This window comes from Electrona antarctica (genome assembly GCF_951216825.1).
Source record: "Electrona antarctica genome assembly, chromosome: 1".
NCBI classification, from domain to species: Eukaryota; Metazoa; Chordata; class Actinopteri; order Myctophiformes; family Myctophidae; genus Electrona; species Electrona antarctica.
In genome coordinates, this window is record NC_136806.1 from 31,110,240 (window position 1) to 31,127,722 (window position 17,483).

General features: G+C 41.9%; 1 protein-coding gene across 1 annotated transcript; it reads left to right on the forward strand.

Annotated features, from left to right (window-relative positions):
* The first annotated feature begins 1,752 nt into the window (after positions 1-1,752).
* Positions 1,753-16,640, forward strand: slc49a3 (solute carrier family 49 member 3). Its single transcript, XM_079503574.1, has 10 exons — positions 1,753-2,230; positions 4,985-5,143; positions 6,354-6,570; positions 7,718-7,794; positions 10,072-10,209; positions 12,450-12,566; positions 12,855-13,007; positions 14,167-14,324; positions 14,663-14,763; positions 14,985-16,640. Exons 1-10 carry the CDS (start codon positions 2,054-2,056, stop codon positions 15,215-15,217), a joined length of 1,530 nt encoding a protein of 509 aa, XP_079359700.1. The 5' UTR covers positions 1,753-2,053; the 3' UTR covers positions 15,218-16,640.
* The last annotated feature ends 843 nt before the right edge of the window (positions 16,641-17,483 follow it).

Sequence of the window (17,483 nt, forward strand, 5' to 3'; positions counted from 1 at the left end):
TTCTAAAGTAGTCCACTTGCCAGAACGTGAACCCAGGCATGTTGAGTACACGTACATCCAGGGCCGGCCGGCCCTCCCATCAGGCAGAACAGGTAGTTGCCTAGGGCATCATGAGGGGAGGGGGGGCATCCACCAAGCAAAAAAAAAACACAGTGCTTTAGAACACAAGGGGGCCATGGTCATTTTTCAAGGGGGCATCACGAAAAATCCTGCCTAGGGCACCAAATTGCTCAGGTACATCAAAGGGAAAGATTATCTAAATTTCATCATGCTTTAAGTACCATGTGACATGTCAAACTAGGGGGTTTTCATGATGCTGAATCCATTCCAAGCATTAGTTTTGCACAAAAAACAGTCCTTGGGCTAAAACGGCCATAGCCGTCATCACCAATGTGACGATCAGCACATTTAGGAAAGTGGCTATGGAGTGTTTTTTGAGGGGCCCCTATATACAGGTTTAATGTTCTTTAGTTCAATGTTTGTTTTGTAAATGCCATTGACAATGAAGGGAAATGTACGTCATAATGTGCCTCATTACGTCATATTGTTTCTGTATTGTTAATGGCATTTAATGTTTGTGTTTGCACTGTTTGTTTTTACATCACCATTACATCACCTAATCAACATGAGTTAGACTTTAATATATTAGCGCCCCTCAGTTCACACGGGTGTGATTTTTTGCAATACTAATGCTTGGAATGGATTCATGAAAACCCCCTAGTTTGACATGTCACATGCCACATAAAGCATGATGACATTTTGAATAGTTTGGCTTCTATAGGTTGTTAATGGTAGGCTATGGTCACATATGCCAATTATGAAAATTGCTCTCAACATATGCAAGTTAGCATCCGGCAGTTTCTAAATGCTGGGGACCCATATCATTTCTAACATAAAACCTTGGTGTAGCTCACATTAATGTATTTGTCCAAAATGGTAAATGGTAAATGGTGCATTTATATAGCGCCTTTATCCAAGGCGCTTCATACACCGATGGTGGCGGAAGCCATGCAATTATGAAAATTGCTCTCAACATATGCAAGTTAGCATCCGGCAGTTTCTAAATGCTGGGGACCCATATCATTTCTAACATAAAACCTTGGTGTAGCTCACATTAATGTATTTGTCCAAAATGGTAAATGGTAAATGGTGCATTTATATAGCGCCTTTATCCAAGGCGCTTTACATAGATTGTGCATTACATTCACCCATTCACACACACATTCATACACCGATGGTGGCGGAAGCCATGCAAGGTACCAACCAGCACATCGGGAGCAATTTGGGGTTCAGTGTCTTGCCCAAGGACACTTCGACATGTAGCCAGGAGGAGCCGGGATTCGAACCGCCGACCCATGGATCATTGGACGACCTGCTCTACCTCTTGAGCCAGTCGCCCCAAGGACCCTACTACATCTTAAGATATTTTGTGCCAGTGTCCTTAAAATGTTTCAAAAATATTCCACATTTGTCACTTTTTTGTTGAAAATATCAGATCTACAAGCCTAGTGCAGTTGCTTCTTTGCTTGTTTTCATAGACCTGGTTGCTTATTTCTCCCACAAAATATGGCAACACTGCTCCATCCATACTGAACACAACAGGCGCTAAGACAAGTGTGCTGTTCACGTTGTACACTGGTTGTACCAGAGTAATCTGAGTGGCGACACTAGCGTTGACTCCCATTGTAACAATGGAATGCGGAAGTGCTCATTCTATGCGGCGAGATCAAAGCGTGTCGCCACTCTCTTAATAGATTACTCTGGGTTGTACTACAGTATGCTGTCTACTAGCCTGCTTATGATTTTCTATGAATCAGGAGGTGTGTTTTTGCTTCCTTCGACCTCAAACCGGCCGGGTGTGTTTAACCTACACACATTCTTTCTTGGGATGACAACACATATTAAGCAACAGCAACGCACAAGAAACAGTTCAAGTGGATATTATTTTCTTCATACAGCACTGATGATCCGTCAGCATTTACAACCATTACAATGTTTCGATAGATAGCTATACGAGACTAATAAGTGTGCCTTTACATAATCGGAATTACTCATGGACCAGGAGGACTATGGAGAAGGAGAGCACTCAGCCGAGGATAGCAGCAACGACTCGGTGATACAAGGAAATCCAAACAACAACGAGCTACAAAAACTTCTGGTGTTCAAAGTATACAAGAGGAGATGGTTCGTTCTGTTCGTGCTGTGTCTGCTAAACTGTTCCAACGCAGCGGTGAGTGAGTCAGTGGACCGTCATTGTGTCGTCCACAGTAACAGTCTTTGTATTGAGTTGTGCTTTCATGTGAAATGTACCCATTCTGCAAACTGTTAATAAATCAATCAATCAATCAATCAAACTCTATACAGTCAACGGTGTCGGTGTCAGTCTGTGTCGGGCAATCCCAGACATATTTCGTGTAACTCTCCTTGTACCGTGTGACTCGTTTCGGGTGTCATTTCTGAGTTCTGATTTAAATCCACGAACTTTGCTAGTTTGTTAAATTACCATGTAGTTAAATGAAATGCAGTGCACGAGCCAGTCAGGCAAATGATGATGCCGAACCGGGGTGAGAGACAAAAGTGGATGCCTTCAATAGAACGAATTGTTGATCTAAATCTAAATAATCTAATAAGGTTAGAGTCGACAAACAGGGCACCTAATCTTTAATCGAGTTTAATGTTGAATGTATTATCTTATGTACACATCAAGTAGCCTATAAGGTTGATTATTCTTACAAGTATGCCAGGCGTCATGTGTTTTAAATTATGTGATGGAATCTGGTTATGTTGTATTTCTGACCTCTGGTCATATCTTATCTAAATCTAGCATATGACCAATGAACTGTACTTTGGCATAATAATAATAATAATAATTAATAATAATAATAATAATAATAATAATATTGTGAGGTTTGATTCGCATAATTTGTCAGGGTTAATTTATCATGAAACAAAATAATGTAATGTAATACAGGAGTCGGGACGGACAGGTAGTTGGTGCCATGATGTGGTTGGTACACCTTTTTGTGTGTCACAGAACATGATATCACTCCCTGGGGCTATTGCCATTGTATAGCCAAGTGTGCCTGAGGGCAAATGCAGCCAAACAAACTCAGCCCCTCCCTAACCCCAGTTACCCCACCAATGAGTCCCTGGGGACCTGCTGTCACCAAGGTAACCATTATTTCTGTGTGTGCTGCAAAAGACACTCAGCTGGTGTAAAATCATCTGCCTGAATGTCTACTTATGAGCTTTATAAATAAAATATTCTTGAAATGTCCTTTTTTTTGTTGGGTGACAAACAGTGCTTGACAGATACAGTATCTTTGTGATATCTACAACAAATCAAAACAAGTGTTAGACCAAATAAACTACTGGGTCTGGTACACAAGATTGCGACCCTATTTTTAATTAAAAAAGTCATTGATTCTCAAAAAGGGTTGTATGGAATAAAAATGGACAAAGTGTATAAATGTGCACACCTATAATGGCATGCAGGACTCACTTATGCGAGAACAGTGGTGACCATTGTGTATACACATCAGCTGACGTGCCCTGCTTCAACTTGGCCGCATAAATTAGATTTTCTTGAATGCCAACAAAAGAGTGAAGTGTATCAGGGGACTTTTTTTTGTTGTCCCAGTGCTTTGTTAAACATAATACTTCCATTTGATTGGTTCCACCTCTCCTTAAAATAAGAACCCTGTGTGTTGCCTTTGCACTTCAGAGTTATACTAAATTAGTAAAGGAAAATACACATTTCTTCAGCTTAGTGTTTTTATTGCTTTAACCTTGTGTGATTTTATGGACATTACACGTTAGTTGTATTTTAGAAACACTTAACCACAGAACCCTAGCATCCATATTCTGGGCACGGCATGTCATAATAGGCGAACATTCGGCAAAAGCAGGCGTATACGCAGAATACAGATTACTTCTGATCAATAAAGTATATGAAGTCTTAGTCTGATATAGTTGATTTCAAATATGAACTCGAAACAAAAAAGCATTTCTGAGTTCTGTTTCTGTTGTCTGTTGTATTCATAGTGCCATTAGGGCCTATTCATAGTTACCGTACGTAAGGCTGGATCACAGGGACATAATAAGAGTATAATTACATCCTATTGCTTCATCATATTGTCCTTTTCTTTGGTGTATATTTATGATTTGACTCTTCATAGATCTCTTTCCCCGCCAAACAGCTGATGTAACTGGCTGCCCTTTGTACCCTGTAAGGTTGTTGTTGTGTATGTATGTGAAGATGGTTCACGACTCACGTCAGGTCATGAGACAGAACAGCATGGATCATTGTACCCCTGTCTTACACGGTCATCACATGACCACAATCACCACATGCATACATGTCATCCTTTTTTTCTTACCTATTAGACGCTATCTAGAGCCTAGACATGGTCTTTGGACTTCAAAGTCATTAGAGATTTATTTGATAAAGAAATCAATAGTGTGGACTCAGGTCAGATGACTAGTTCAATCCCAAATGTTTAATAGTGAATTCACAAATGTATTGTACGGCAATTAAAGATATTTATGGGGGGGCAATATCTCACAACGGGTAAGGACTAGTACAGATAAACTGGAGAATGATCCAGTTTACAAAGTTTTGGGATAATGTCTAACATTTGCACCTAGCCTATTATTTACATTTTAAGCATTCCACATTTCAGCCTTTTAAATTAGTGTTGTCTTCTGTGTTCCTCTCCCCGACTGTAAGGCCTGTTCGTTTTTTTGTGACATCGTTATTTTTTATCTCTACTCTACTATCTTGTAGGCTTACATATATTATGTATGCCTGAATCTTATTTGTACATCCCCCTGATAAATACGGATGTCAAACAGTTCCCCCCTCAGAGCCTCAACTGACTGCTGAGTGTGACTGACTCGTAGGCCTGTCTGTCCCCAACTAAATCAGTGACAATGACACCACAATCAAAAATACACCACCCTTATTTTTCTCTTTCCCCCTCAGCTATGGCTGACCTTTGCTCCAGTAGCAGACCAGTCTGCCCAGTACCTGAAGGCATCTCTAAACCAAATAAACTGGCTTTCTCTGGTTTACATGGTAGTGGCTATACCACTCAGCTTTGGAACCACCTGGATGCTGGACACTGTTGGGCTACGGTTCACGGTAAGAATGGAAAGAAATTCAAAGAATAGAAATTTCAACTTCCGTAAAGTTGTGGGGTTTCACAACATTAATAGCATTTAGGATTCTGAAGCTTAATTTACTTCATATAGAATCCATAGATGCCTTTTAATAGGTTTACATTGGTAGTTCCAGTGTTCTCAGTGGTTTCTTTATTATCATGCTCCGGTATTATACTACTGGAGCCAAGGAATCTGACCAAAGGAAGGGACGTGACTGGACGATGGGATGCGTCATGGCGCCATGACGCTCATCGGTGGCACTTTGTGCTCTTTAGATACTTCCTATAAAATGGCACAGTGCACACATCGAAAAGCAACACAGCAGACAATAATGTGTTCCGTCTTCTTTTATATTCCAGAAGCGATTATTTTACAATGGTCTCAATCATTCAGAAATATTTGTTCATATGCTTGTCTATTCGGCTCCATTGACTCCAATGTATTCCACCAGAGTTTCGGCTGCAGTTTGCCACCCAGTGTGACGAATCTGCCGGTTGGAAATATTATGCAGGGTAGAGAAAATGACGTCGGCGACCTTTCCTTTCGTCAGATTCATTGACCGGAGCCAGGCAATGAAGCAAAGCAGAAAATAATATTGAGATTGGAAAAATTATGAAACAGGACTGGAGGTTAATATGAAAGCATGAGTATAATCAGACTCTGTTTATTTACCATGTGCAGAAAATGCACACATTTGTTTACTGGAGAGAGAACAGTAGTTGAGAAAAAGGCAGATGGAAACATCTGACAGAGGCCTTTCAGTCACACAACTCTTTTTTTATAAAAAATGAAAAAAAAGTGAGAAAAAAAAGTTCCACATGCAAACAATAAAGCCTTTTGGTAATTGATTATCCAACATTTGTTACATTTTAAGTATAAACCAGGCTATGAAGCCTGCAGTGGCATAATGGTTAATACAGATTTATGCCGGTTGCACACTGTCACTGGTGCATTTTTTCGTTGCGTTTTGCTGATCCAAAAGTAGTAGTATAAAGTGAGGTCAATTTAGTTTTTACGTCCCCCGAAATTCACTCTGATATTTATATTTAGCTGAAAAAACGCACCAGTGTGCTTTATTGTTGAGTAATGTCTTCCTACTTGCAAACCAATCCAGCATCACTGAGCAACAGTGAACACCACATGTTTCTGCGAAATGTGTCCCCGTCTGTCCCCTCATTTCAATCCTCCAGCTGATCCTGGGAGCCTGGCTGAACATGCTGGGTGCAGTGCTGCGTTTCCTTGGTGTAGTAAAGAGTATAGGTGATCAGGACCCCTATGTCATGGTGATGTCCGGCCAGACTCTGTGTGCCCTGGCCCAGCCCCTGATCGTCTTCACCCCCACCAAACTGGCAGCACTCTGGTTCCCTGAGCATCAGCGTGCTACGGCCAACACCATCGCCTCAATGTGTGAGTGTTTTGTAAGGGATTCGTTGAATGAGCTTTTTTGGGGGTGCTTTGTCTGCATTTTATTTGATAGTGTACAGTAAGCTGACAGGAAATGGGGAGAGATGGGTAGTGAGTGACACACAGCAAAGGTCGTCGGGATCAGGAATCGAACCTGCGACATGCTGTCAGGCTTAGCAGCCTAGGTGCCTGGACGTCTACGCCAGCCGTCCGGGCCATAAGCATTTTTAACGCCATTAACAGACACCTACTACATGCCACTCTAGTAGATAATCCCCATGTCCATGGCGCTTGGGTGGGGCAGTGATGAAGTGCCTTGCCTACCACAGCGGAGGATGGGGCCGGGGGTTCAAATCCACCACAGTGCATCCGGCTTTGTCGAGCGTCTACTGTATGTGAAGTTTTGTGAGCACAATTGGTTCGGGGGAGGGTGATATTTGTCATTGCACATAGTGATGGACGGGACGAGTAGGATGGAGGCTCTACGTCCTCCCGGTGGGGGCTTCTCACTGGCAGGTGAGCCAGTAGGACACAACAGCAGTGACAACACACACGTGTTTGTGTGTGGGGAGGAATTAATTGGCATTAATTTAATTTGACTAAATTAGGGAGAAATGGGCTAAAAGTAAAATGTAAAAAGAAAATCGAAGAAAATAAATAATCATGTCCTCATTAGCTGACTGTAGCTAGGCCAGTGGTTCTCAAACCTTTTAATGTCAAGGACCCCCATAACTCCAAGGATGTACACAGTGGAACCAAATGGACCCGTATCTGGTTCCATTTGTACACTCTCAGAGTTACAGACCTGGAAGGATCCATCCCAAGAAACCCTGGGATGGAGAAATGTGTGTATTGGGTCTCCCACAAAAAAAGGTATCACTGTAGTATCCAGAAGAATTTAGTAGGCTATTTATCACGCTATTTATCACACAAGACTTTGCTGTGGATTTTGCTGAAAATAATTAGATGATTTATTTGTGATTTAGAGCCAGCCTTCAAGAGAAGAAGTGATACCGGTAAAAGTGGGAACTTGGAAGAGGAAGTATGAGCAGATTGCATGGGCTCTAAACATAGGAATGAAAGTACATATAGATAATATTACTGACCAAATCTCTCATTTGCAACTTCTCGTTTCTCGTTTCTTCCTCAGCCAATCCCCTGGGCCTCCTGTTTGCTAACATCTTCTCCCCTATGGTTGTTGGGACATACAACAGTATTCCTCTGCTGGTGAGTCAGACTGAAAGCTGGGTCCATAATGGCTTCTGCATTGTGAACTTTACTGACCCTTTGATATAGCCTCCCAATGCCCAGGCCCAATAAATATACTTTGTGATCAGAGGTTTACAGGTATAAGAAGTTGGTGAAATAATTTTGTGTGTGATAAATTGTGTTCAATAATGTAAGGATCCTGACTATAATGATGCCATATAAACACATTGAAATGATTATAAGTTCACAATATGTTAGAGAGAGAGCAAGTGTGTTTTACCGCACCGGCACAACTGCTGATAGTAGCCGTGGCAGTGTTTGCGCATTAGTCCGACACCCAACCCCAAACCTTAAAGGTATATTCAGTGATTTCACTTAATTCAAATATATATATATATTTTTTTTTATAATCCTCCCTACCATTGAGTGCTGACCATATAAGGAGTTCCTCCCTGTCCCCAGTTAACCCCTGGAGTCAAAAAACCTTAGGTTTCGTTTTTGGCTAGGGTTAGCCAGCCTTCATCCAATCAGGATGAGAGGGGCCTTCCTCCAATCATGATCGAGTGTGGGCGGGCCTTGGTGCACGTGCTGTTGGCCTGTTGCGTGTCCCCCCACTGTAGAGTGTGTGCATGTGTACATCTTGTTACCGGGGTTTTTTTCAAATGCTCCTTTAACCTAACTCTAACCTCAAAGAGAAGCCACAGGGGATTTTTAGCTGGAAGCGCATGTCAGGAGCCATGGTGAGTTTTAACCAGCCATGCATGTGTCTTACCGACAACGCATGTCGGGAGGCACGGTACACTGCCGCGGCTGTTATCGGCAGTGGAGTGTCATAATCCCCCCACCTTCCCCGGCAGGTGCCGCCTCTACTCCCGGGCCGCGTCTGATCGTTGGTGCCAGAGAATGCACTCGCTCCTTCTGATATGTTAAGCATAATAACACACAAAAGTCAGTTTGTTCTCAACTGGATTTAAAATGCCAGCACATGTCCAAAAGGTCAGGGATTTTGTACAGTTTCAAAAAAGCGAGAGTGCATACCTCCACCAATGCCATGCAATTGCCTAAATGTGCCAATTACATATTGTATGTCCAAGCCTTATATATCCAAAACCGAATATGAAAGTGTTTGGGTCGACTTTAGTTAGGTTTGGCAAGCAAACACATAATGTCTTTTCATGGGCCAGCGCAGTACGATTGAGGCTAAACAATCAGGTGTGAATAAGGTACACAGACTACACACCCTCCTTAAATAATCTTATCAATGTAACCCATAACTGCTCTATTAGACCTTTCTCAGAGGCCATCAGTAGAAGACTGGCTACTCCCATGGTTGTGCATGTTTGTCTAACTGTATGGATGTATAACACTATTGTAAAAAGCTCATGTGTGGTTCAAGGTTGTACTTGTACTTTATTGTTACATCTTGTGTACAGGTACATGAGAGTAAAACACATTTTGGTTTGGCTTCCTTCAGACAATGCAGCAGCATAGTGTGTGTGTGTGTGTGTGTGTGTGTGTGTGTGTGTGTGTGTGTGTGTGTGTGTGTGTGTGTGTGTGTGTGTGTGTGTGTGTGTGTGTGTGTGTGTGTGTGTGTGTGTGTGTGTGTGTGTGTGTGTGTGTGTGTGTGTGTGTGTGTGTGTGTGTGTGTGTGTGTGTGTGTGTGTGTGTGTGTGTGTGTGTGTGCACACAGTCATACACACATATACACAAGGTTTTCATCGCACAGCTGGTCAAAAAAGCATCCGGCACCTGCTCTCCTGTCTCTACTCCTCCTGCTGAAATGAGGCTCTGATATATTGTATATACTTGGTATATTATATACCAAGAACTGCTACAGTGCATGTATTCTATGCGCAATAAACTTTTTATGTCCAATAAAAAGTGTAATAAAAGGGAGAATGCTCAACAATACATCACCAAACAAAAGTGTGATGCTCAACGAAACATCATCAGGATAAGATAATTACTCAATTGGGTCCATAATCCAACAGCCTAGACTAGTCAGTCAGGCATATAACTACACAACCCATACCTGACATCCAAATGAAGATGCGTTGTCTTTTTGAGCGGCACACCATCTCCAAAGAAGTGTCTGTCTGTCTGTCTGTCTGTCTCTCTGTCTCTGTTTCTCTCTCTGTCTCTCTCTCTCTCACAATGTATGTCTGTTTGAGTATGGACAGCTGCAATACCACTGGGTGACCTACCTTCGCTGTTGAGCTTCACTTTATGATGTATTTTACCACAAGTGCTAATATAATAATATCCATTCATCACTATATTACTGTGTCCCCTCAGATGTTTATCTATGCAGTCCCAGCTGCCATCGCCTGTGTACTCGCAACAGTGGGGCTACATAGCAGTGCCCCGCCAACACCACCGTCTGCCAGTGCTGACTCCTCCAACTCTGAACCCTTCATACAGGGAATCAAACTGGTACGGACACAGACTGACTGAAAGTCTAACAAGCCAACAGGCTGTTTCACTGACTGGGAGACTGAGAGAAATACAGTAATATAATATTTAACTTGACAGACGTTTAGACAGGCTTACTGACAGACGGACACCAATAGTCTTACGGCTTATCACCGCTGATCATTTTTACAAAGCATACTGTGGTTTGTTTGATATTCGAGGAAGGTATGAAAATCAACTTGCAGATTTTAAATGTTCTTGAGATTGGTTATTATCTACAACGTTCTAATTATTTAGTTTGGTCACAGTCAGGATGTCATTGCGTTGTAAGGCATTTTCAAATGCGGATTGGTTAAGAAAGTGTGCTTGAAAATAGTCTTTAGAAATTGGTTTCTGAACATTTTAAATGTGCAATTTAGTTGGATAAGCCAATTTACAGTACTAACTCAGGTAAAGTTGGTTAATGTTTTAATGAAATTGAATTGAATTGTAAACAAACGTGAAATCTAAAAATAAGACGGTAACAAGAACATGGTCTGTGTTTATGTTTGATACGAAGCTGTGATAAAACAATGATATGTATTGATGCTGTTATAATTCGTTAACGACTGAAGACCCCCGAGAGTCTAAATCGTTATTTTTTACCATTTATATCAAATCTCTTTGCTGATAATAGCAGATATACAAGCTACAGAGCTTGTGGATCTGTTGTTGTTATTATTATTTTTTAAAAGATTTGTTTTGGGGCTTTTCATGCCTTTATTGATAGGGAACAGTAGTCAGGCAGGAAAGGGGGAGAGATGACACGCGGCAAAGGCCGTCGGGCTCGGGAGTCGAACCCGTGGCACGCCGTCCGGCTGGCTTGGCAGCCTAGGTGCCCAGACGGTTGAGCTAACCGTCCAGGCCGTAGATATGTTATTTTCAGGGCGACCTGAAAGTCGCCGTGTTTGATTCTCGGCTGGCTAGACAATTTTGTTGCATGTCACTCCCCTACTCTGTCTCCTGTGTCTCTCCACTGTACTATCGACTAAAAGCTTAGAAAATGAGAAAATAACTTTATTTTTGAAAGATGTGGAATGTTGACTAATTCTGACATGCCCAGAATAGGGCTGCTAGGGTTTATGTGGTTAATCTGATAAACAGATTAACCAAATAAACAGAAAGACTGGCACAATGCAGACAGATGAGCTCACTGGCTGATTCACAGATGGACACCACAGGCAGACCCAAGTGGCTGACAGCAATACACATCTAGAAGAAAAAAGTCCTTATGCACACCTATAGAGCGTCGCAGTCCCGCCCCCTACCATGGCCCAGGAAATGAATCCCAATGCATTTTTTCCATAGACATTTCAAAAAGTATTTATTTAAAGACGGTTACGCTGCGGACAAAGCCAACTCGAGTCGTGACAACTCATGACAACACAAACAATATTTTGGACCAAACAAATAATTACAAAGAAGAAAAACAACAAAAAAAGTGTTGTAACCTGCCGTTTTTTTCTTCTTTCTAATTATTTGTTCGGCCCCAAAAATTGTGTTGTCATAATTTGTCACGACTCGAGTTGGCTTTGTCCGCTGTGTAAACGTCTTTAAATAAATACTTTCTGAAATGTCTATGAGGAAAATGAACGGAGAATCATTTCCTGGGCCATGGTAGGGGGCGGGACTGCGACGCTCTATAGCGGACCTACATACTGACCTTTTAGATTAGAATTGGTTAAAAAATAAAAATAATCTAGTTTTTATTGGTTATTGGTTGGGTCCTGCCCCCCTTCCCCAAAAGGAACAGGGTCAGGGCAAAATACAAATGGTATTTTGTTTTTGTCTGTTTTGTTTTGTTACTCCCCATGTCCCCTTTCCCCAAAAGGACCACAACGGAAACAAGCCTAACTAGGCTTTCTTGTGTCTGTATCCTTTTTAATTAATTTGCAATAAGGTTTTCAATCAATCAATCAAAACAGGTGCGTTGGATAACTGGAACTGGTGAAGTAGAAAAAAAGGGATCCCGCACACTGTCTTCAATTACAGCATTACATTTATTGAGCAACGTTTCGGTCGTTCAGACCTTCATCAGGCATGATGCCTGATGACGGTCTGAGCAATACACATCTAAAATGGAACTAGATGGCAGCTTCAATTGTCATACAACAAATTGAACACTGGTCATGCTCCTCCTGCAAACCGGTGGTGAGACAGACGGATAGAAGTAAAAAGCTGTGACCTGCAGGCCTGATAAACTTGCATTTGTGTCCCTGTAGTTACTGAAAAACAAGGCATACCTCATCCTTCTACTGTGTTTCGGATCGGGCATTGCTGTGTTTACCTGCTTCTCTACGCTGCTCGAACAGATCCTGTGTGTGAAAGGATACACCAATGTAAGTGACATTATGCACACATTTGACAATAGCAATTAACGTGATTAATTATGTATATGTATGTGTATATTTTGATATTGAATGGATAGATTGATGCTTTTCTATAAACCTGCTCTGGAGACAAGGGCAATGAATGCAGATTAGGCCCCTTGTGGGATTTGATCCTAGGTCAAGCCAAGGATAATGCTTGCTAGGCACAAAGCAAAAGCTCTTTTAATGATTTCTCCTCAGTCCTCATCCTTGGTCCTTGGGAAACTGACTTTGTTCATGCTCTGGCTGTGTTTACAGGACTTCTCTGGCCTGTGTGGAGGTCTCTTCATTGTGTTCGGCATTGTAGGAGCAGGGATCCTGGGTGTCTACGTGGATAAGACCAAACAGTTTGTGGAAGTCACCAAAATCAACATGAGCTTCACTGCTCTGGCCCTCATTGCCTTTTCTGTGGTGAGGAAATAAACGGTTAGGGTTACATTTTCACGTTATAAAGTCAGATAGATTAATTAACTCTTTTTAATATATTTTCATATATCCAAATTACCAATTGATTGATTTATTGAATAATGTACTAGTCAAAAATGTAAACGGCTTACGGCACGTAGTACAATCAGACATTAAGGCTAAAATGATAACACAAACAAGTCCTGGGGACTAGTTTCCATTGCCCAGAGGGTGGGTGGACCGACATCCAGACTTGCAAGGCTCACCGTTTCTCCGATCCGCACACAATCTTGGCACAAACACAGTTCTGAGGTCTGCTATGAGAATAGCCACCCCAGGGGCCCCAGGTTCCTCCAGGTACACTGATGCGCTAATGCGCACCACAGCAGCAGGGCTGCTCTGCTACACAAACTGGACATTCAAACTTTGACTGGTGCTGCAGATAGTGAGCACGAAAGCGTATATCTAATGTGCGGCTGAGCATAGACATGGTAACGCCCCGCCTGCCTCTGATTGGCCTACCGACACTGCCCGTCTTGACTCTTGACTGGATAGTCTGATCTCTGCTGCGAGGTGGTGGAAAATAATACGGTATCGGTATGATACGAGAACTGCCTGTAACTTTTAAGTTTTATTTTTGTAGAAGAGGCAAACTAATATTTTTTATGCCGTTTGCTTTGATTGAATGATTGAATATTTACGCCGTAATATGATTTGATTTGGGTGTGTTCTAAATAAAGTGTTTGTGTTGATTATTGTGTTATGTATCATGTGTAAACGTGAAACAGTATTGTACTGTAAAAAGGTCTCTCTTCCATTCACCTTTATCCTTTAGTTTACACGATAATCAACACTTTATTTAGAAGTACACACCCAAATCAAATCATAGTACATCGTACACGTGTGTGCGTGTGTAATCAAAGCAAACGGTATAAACAATATTAGTTTGGCTCTAATACAAATATATTATCTTGTATTATTTCCCCACCACGGAGTAACCGCGCATCTCGGAGGACAGTCGAGGCGGGCAGTGTCGGTAGGCCAATCAGAGGCAGGCAGTTACCATGTCTATGCTCGGCCGCACATTAGACATACGCCTCATGAAAGGGTGCTTTTGCCCTGATTATCTATCATGAAATCTCTCCCTTCTCTTCCTACCCACCAGGTCTCTCAGATGCAGGGACAGAAAGTAGCAGTGGCAGCCATTTGCTCCCTATTCGGCTTTTTCGGTTTCTCCATCTACCCGGTGGCCATGGAGCTGTCCGTGGAATGTTCCTACCCTGTTGGAGAAGCTACTTCTGCTGGCCTCATCTTCATATCAGGGTATTACTGTCTCCAGGAAAAGCTATAACATTCTTGTCCTACACAGAGCTTTCCTGTAATTTTCAATGGGCTGTTTGGTGGTTTTAAACTTTGTAGTTGCCTGAAGAAGGTCAGTAGACCTAAAGCTTGCAAATAAATCTATTAATTGTGCACAGATTTGAGTGTGCGGAGCTTCCCTTTATTTTTTGTAACTCCAGTACCTTTTTTTTTCAGCAGATGAGTGGTGTTTTTTTTTACATTTTTGTCAAACTTTGTAGTTTCAAAATGATATTTGCAAGGTGCATGTTAATGACTTTGACTGGTTATAACTGTCGTGTGCTCTCACTGTGTTTTTCCAGACAGATTCAGTCAGTTCTCTACATAGTGCTCCTTCAGGCGCTGTCCAAGCTGGTCAGCTCTCCTATTGCTACCTGTTCAACTGATACCCAGTCCTGGAAGGGTAGGGTGCATTCTAAGATGTAATGACATGACATACTGTAACATGAGATAGCATGACACAATGCAGTGCCTTGACTACAAACCATGCCAGCTTGGGTGGCCTTATTGGGACACCCGGGTTAGGCTGTCATTCTCATCATTTAAGGGAAGTAAGGGTATCTGATGCAGGAGGAAGGACTGGACGTGAAGTATTTAATTGACTGTTTTCTCTGTCTCTTGCAGTTTCCGTGCTGGTGATGGCAGGCCTGTTTAGTGTATCTGCCTGCGGCTGTATCATCTTCTTCGATACGAGATACAAGCGACTGGATGCTGAGGCACAAGCCACCCAGGAGACCCCGCAAATCAAAGGCACCGCCACCCAGGACCGTATCCCAGTAATCTGGAGTGTGGAGGCATACTCCCCAGAGTGCCCACCCCCAGAATGGAATGACATAAAGACAGAGTGTATAAAGTGAAATACACCACTGGCTGATGTGGTAAAGTCCTCTGCCAGGACTGAAAGGAACTATTAACTGAATTAAGATTGGATCCCGTCGGAGCCTTAACTTCCACTGTCTGCCTCTTAGCTTTCTACTGAAAAAGAAAGCTGTGTTGCCAAAGTCATTGTTTCCTTATTAAGTGGTGGGACCCAAAGGCAGAGCCGTACTTGTGGTGCAGTGTATTGTTCACATTCTTCACCCTGTCACAGTTCTCCAAGCCAGATTACTTGAACACTGACCCAATTTGCCACTGAGAGAATAACACACAACATGCCAAAGAAATGGAGATGGTTATTGGATGTTCATAAAGGGGAGAGAGCATGCCTGGCAAGGGTATAGTAAAAGTTAAACTGACTGTTAGCTTACCTCATATCAGGGAGAAGGAACAATGGAGTGCTACAACAGTACACCAGGGCTAAAGGTTTTTGTTTGTTTTCTTCATTTATAGATACATTCCTGTGTAAATACTTTTGTATAACCTTTTTTTTAAGTGCCTACCTGGCCCTTTGTTATATGGAATAACAAGTAAAAAGCAATCACTGTTTGTACCAACACAGTATTTAACCACTTAAGCCATATCTTATATTTTGTTGTACTAAGGTGTTTGGCAGCAAAGAAATATCATCTACATCAGGGGTGGGCAACTTTGACCACGGAGAGGGCCCCAATATTTCCCCACTCACTCCAGAGGGCCACATTGCATAATGCTGTCGTAGCAAAAATAGCCGATCTACAAGCTCAAAACGCATCGCAGTGCGACGCGTTTTGAGCTTGTAGATCAGATATTTTTTTGCTATTTGAATTTAAATCCTGAATTAATTTTTGCTATGTTTGGAATTGGAATCCTGAGAAGTAACCTTTTTATTTAATTTCAAATGCCTTTAATTATAGTTATGTTAACTTTATGAACTAAATAAAAATGCATTGGACATTTAAAAAGACATTTTAATAATACTCATTAAGCTACTAATCTACTTATCAGTATTCTAGTGTTAACCTGAGGGCTGCATTAAGTGAAGGTGGGGGCCACATGTGGCCCCTGGGCCGCCAGTTGCCCATCCCTGATCTACATGTAGATCAGCAATAAAAACAGAGTGAAACATTTTGAAAGTGGTTAAACTGTAAAATTACGGGGTGCCTGCTGGCCTAGCGGTCCAGGCGCATGCATGCCACATATAGGCTTTGGCCTGAACAGCGTGTCTTGAGGCACTTACGGGTCAATTGTTTTTCCATTTGAACACTCAGTTATATTAAGGGGGTCCTTGCAAATAAAACATCTGAGAAGAACCACTAATAGTTGGACTCCTAATGTGCCATATATAGTAGTAAATGAGTGTCCTACACATTCTGAAGCAAACCTGGAGACTTGACATTCAGAAATAAGAACATAGTGGTGTTTGTAAAACAGAAAATCAAACATTTGCCACGGACACGTGTATGGACATGTTGGTGCCTGGTGACTCCAGGCAGTGAGTGCTAGCCTGGGGACCAGACGAATCTGCCGGTGCAAAACAAAACTGCCCACGCAGTGATAGTCATGCAGGCTAAGTGAGTGCACTGACCATAATGTTCCCTGAGTTTTAACCAATTGATGCCTGGTGCAACCTGTACGTACTACCTTTGATGCCGGCACGTTCTCCATGTCATCAGCTATTGCTATACATGTAGCAACATAACTATTTAAAAAATAATCTGAATTTGAAGATTTTCAGAAACCTTAGGTCAGGCCGTAGAAGGCGTTCCCAGATTCGGCCTCAGGCATCAATGGGTTAAAGGACTGTCTTGTGTTGCCTATGCCCAGCAACAAAGCAAGAATGGTTTCATAAACTGGAGACCTGTCCCAATATGCATGGTGGAGGTGGAGTCTAATCCATCTCAAAACAAATGAAGTACAAACTGTCTATTAGTACAATATCAATTTGTGGTTAAAAGCAAAAAGATGCTTTTGTGTCATAGTATACCTCTTACCTCTGTAAAGGTACATTTATAATTATCTTTGCCTGCTTTACAAAAATTGGGACTCAATCGGTCCTATAGTTGGTAAATGAACTGTATCGATTGATTTTCTACAATATACTGTAGTGTATATTGCCCTGAACATGAAGTCTTGTCCACAATATGCACACTGGGTTAAACTAAGTTGTCAATGTCTCTGAACCAGTGTTATCAGGTAAATAAATCCTCCGTCATGTAGTACCATACTAGCATGATTATCAGACTGAAGCTTCCACTCAGTCAAACA

Coding starts and splice junctions, on each gene's coding strand:
- slc49a3 (XM_079503574.1), top strand. CDS start 2,054: ATGGACCAGGAGGACTATGGAGAAGGAGAGCACTCAGCCGAGGATAGC. Junction 7,795..10,071: donor ACAACAGTATTCCTCTGCTG/GTGAGTCAGACT, acceptor GTGTCCCCTCAG/ATGTTTATCTATGCAGTCCC. Junction 13,008..14,166: donor CCCTCATTGCCTTTTCTGTG/GTGAGGAAATAA, acceptor CCTACCCACCAG/GTCTCTCAGATGCAGGGACA.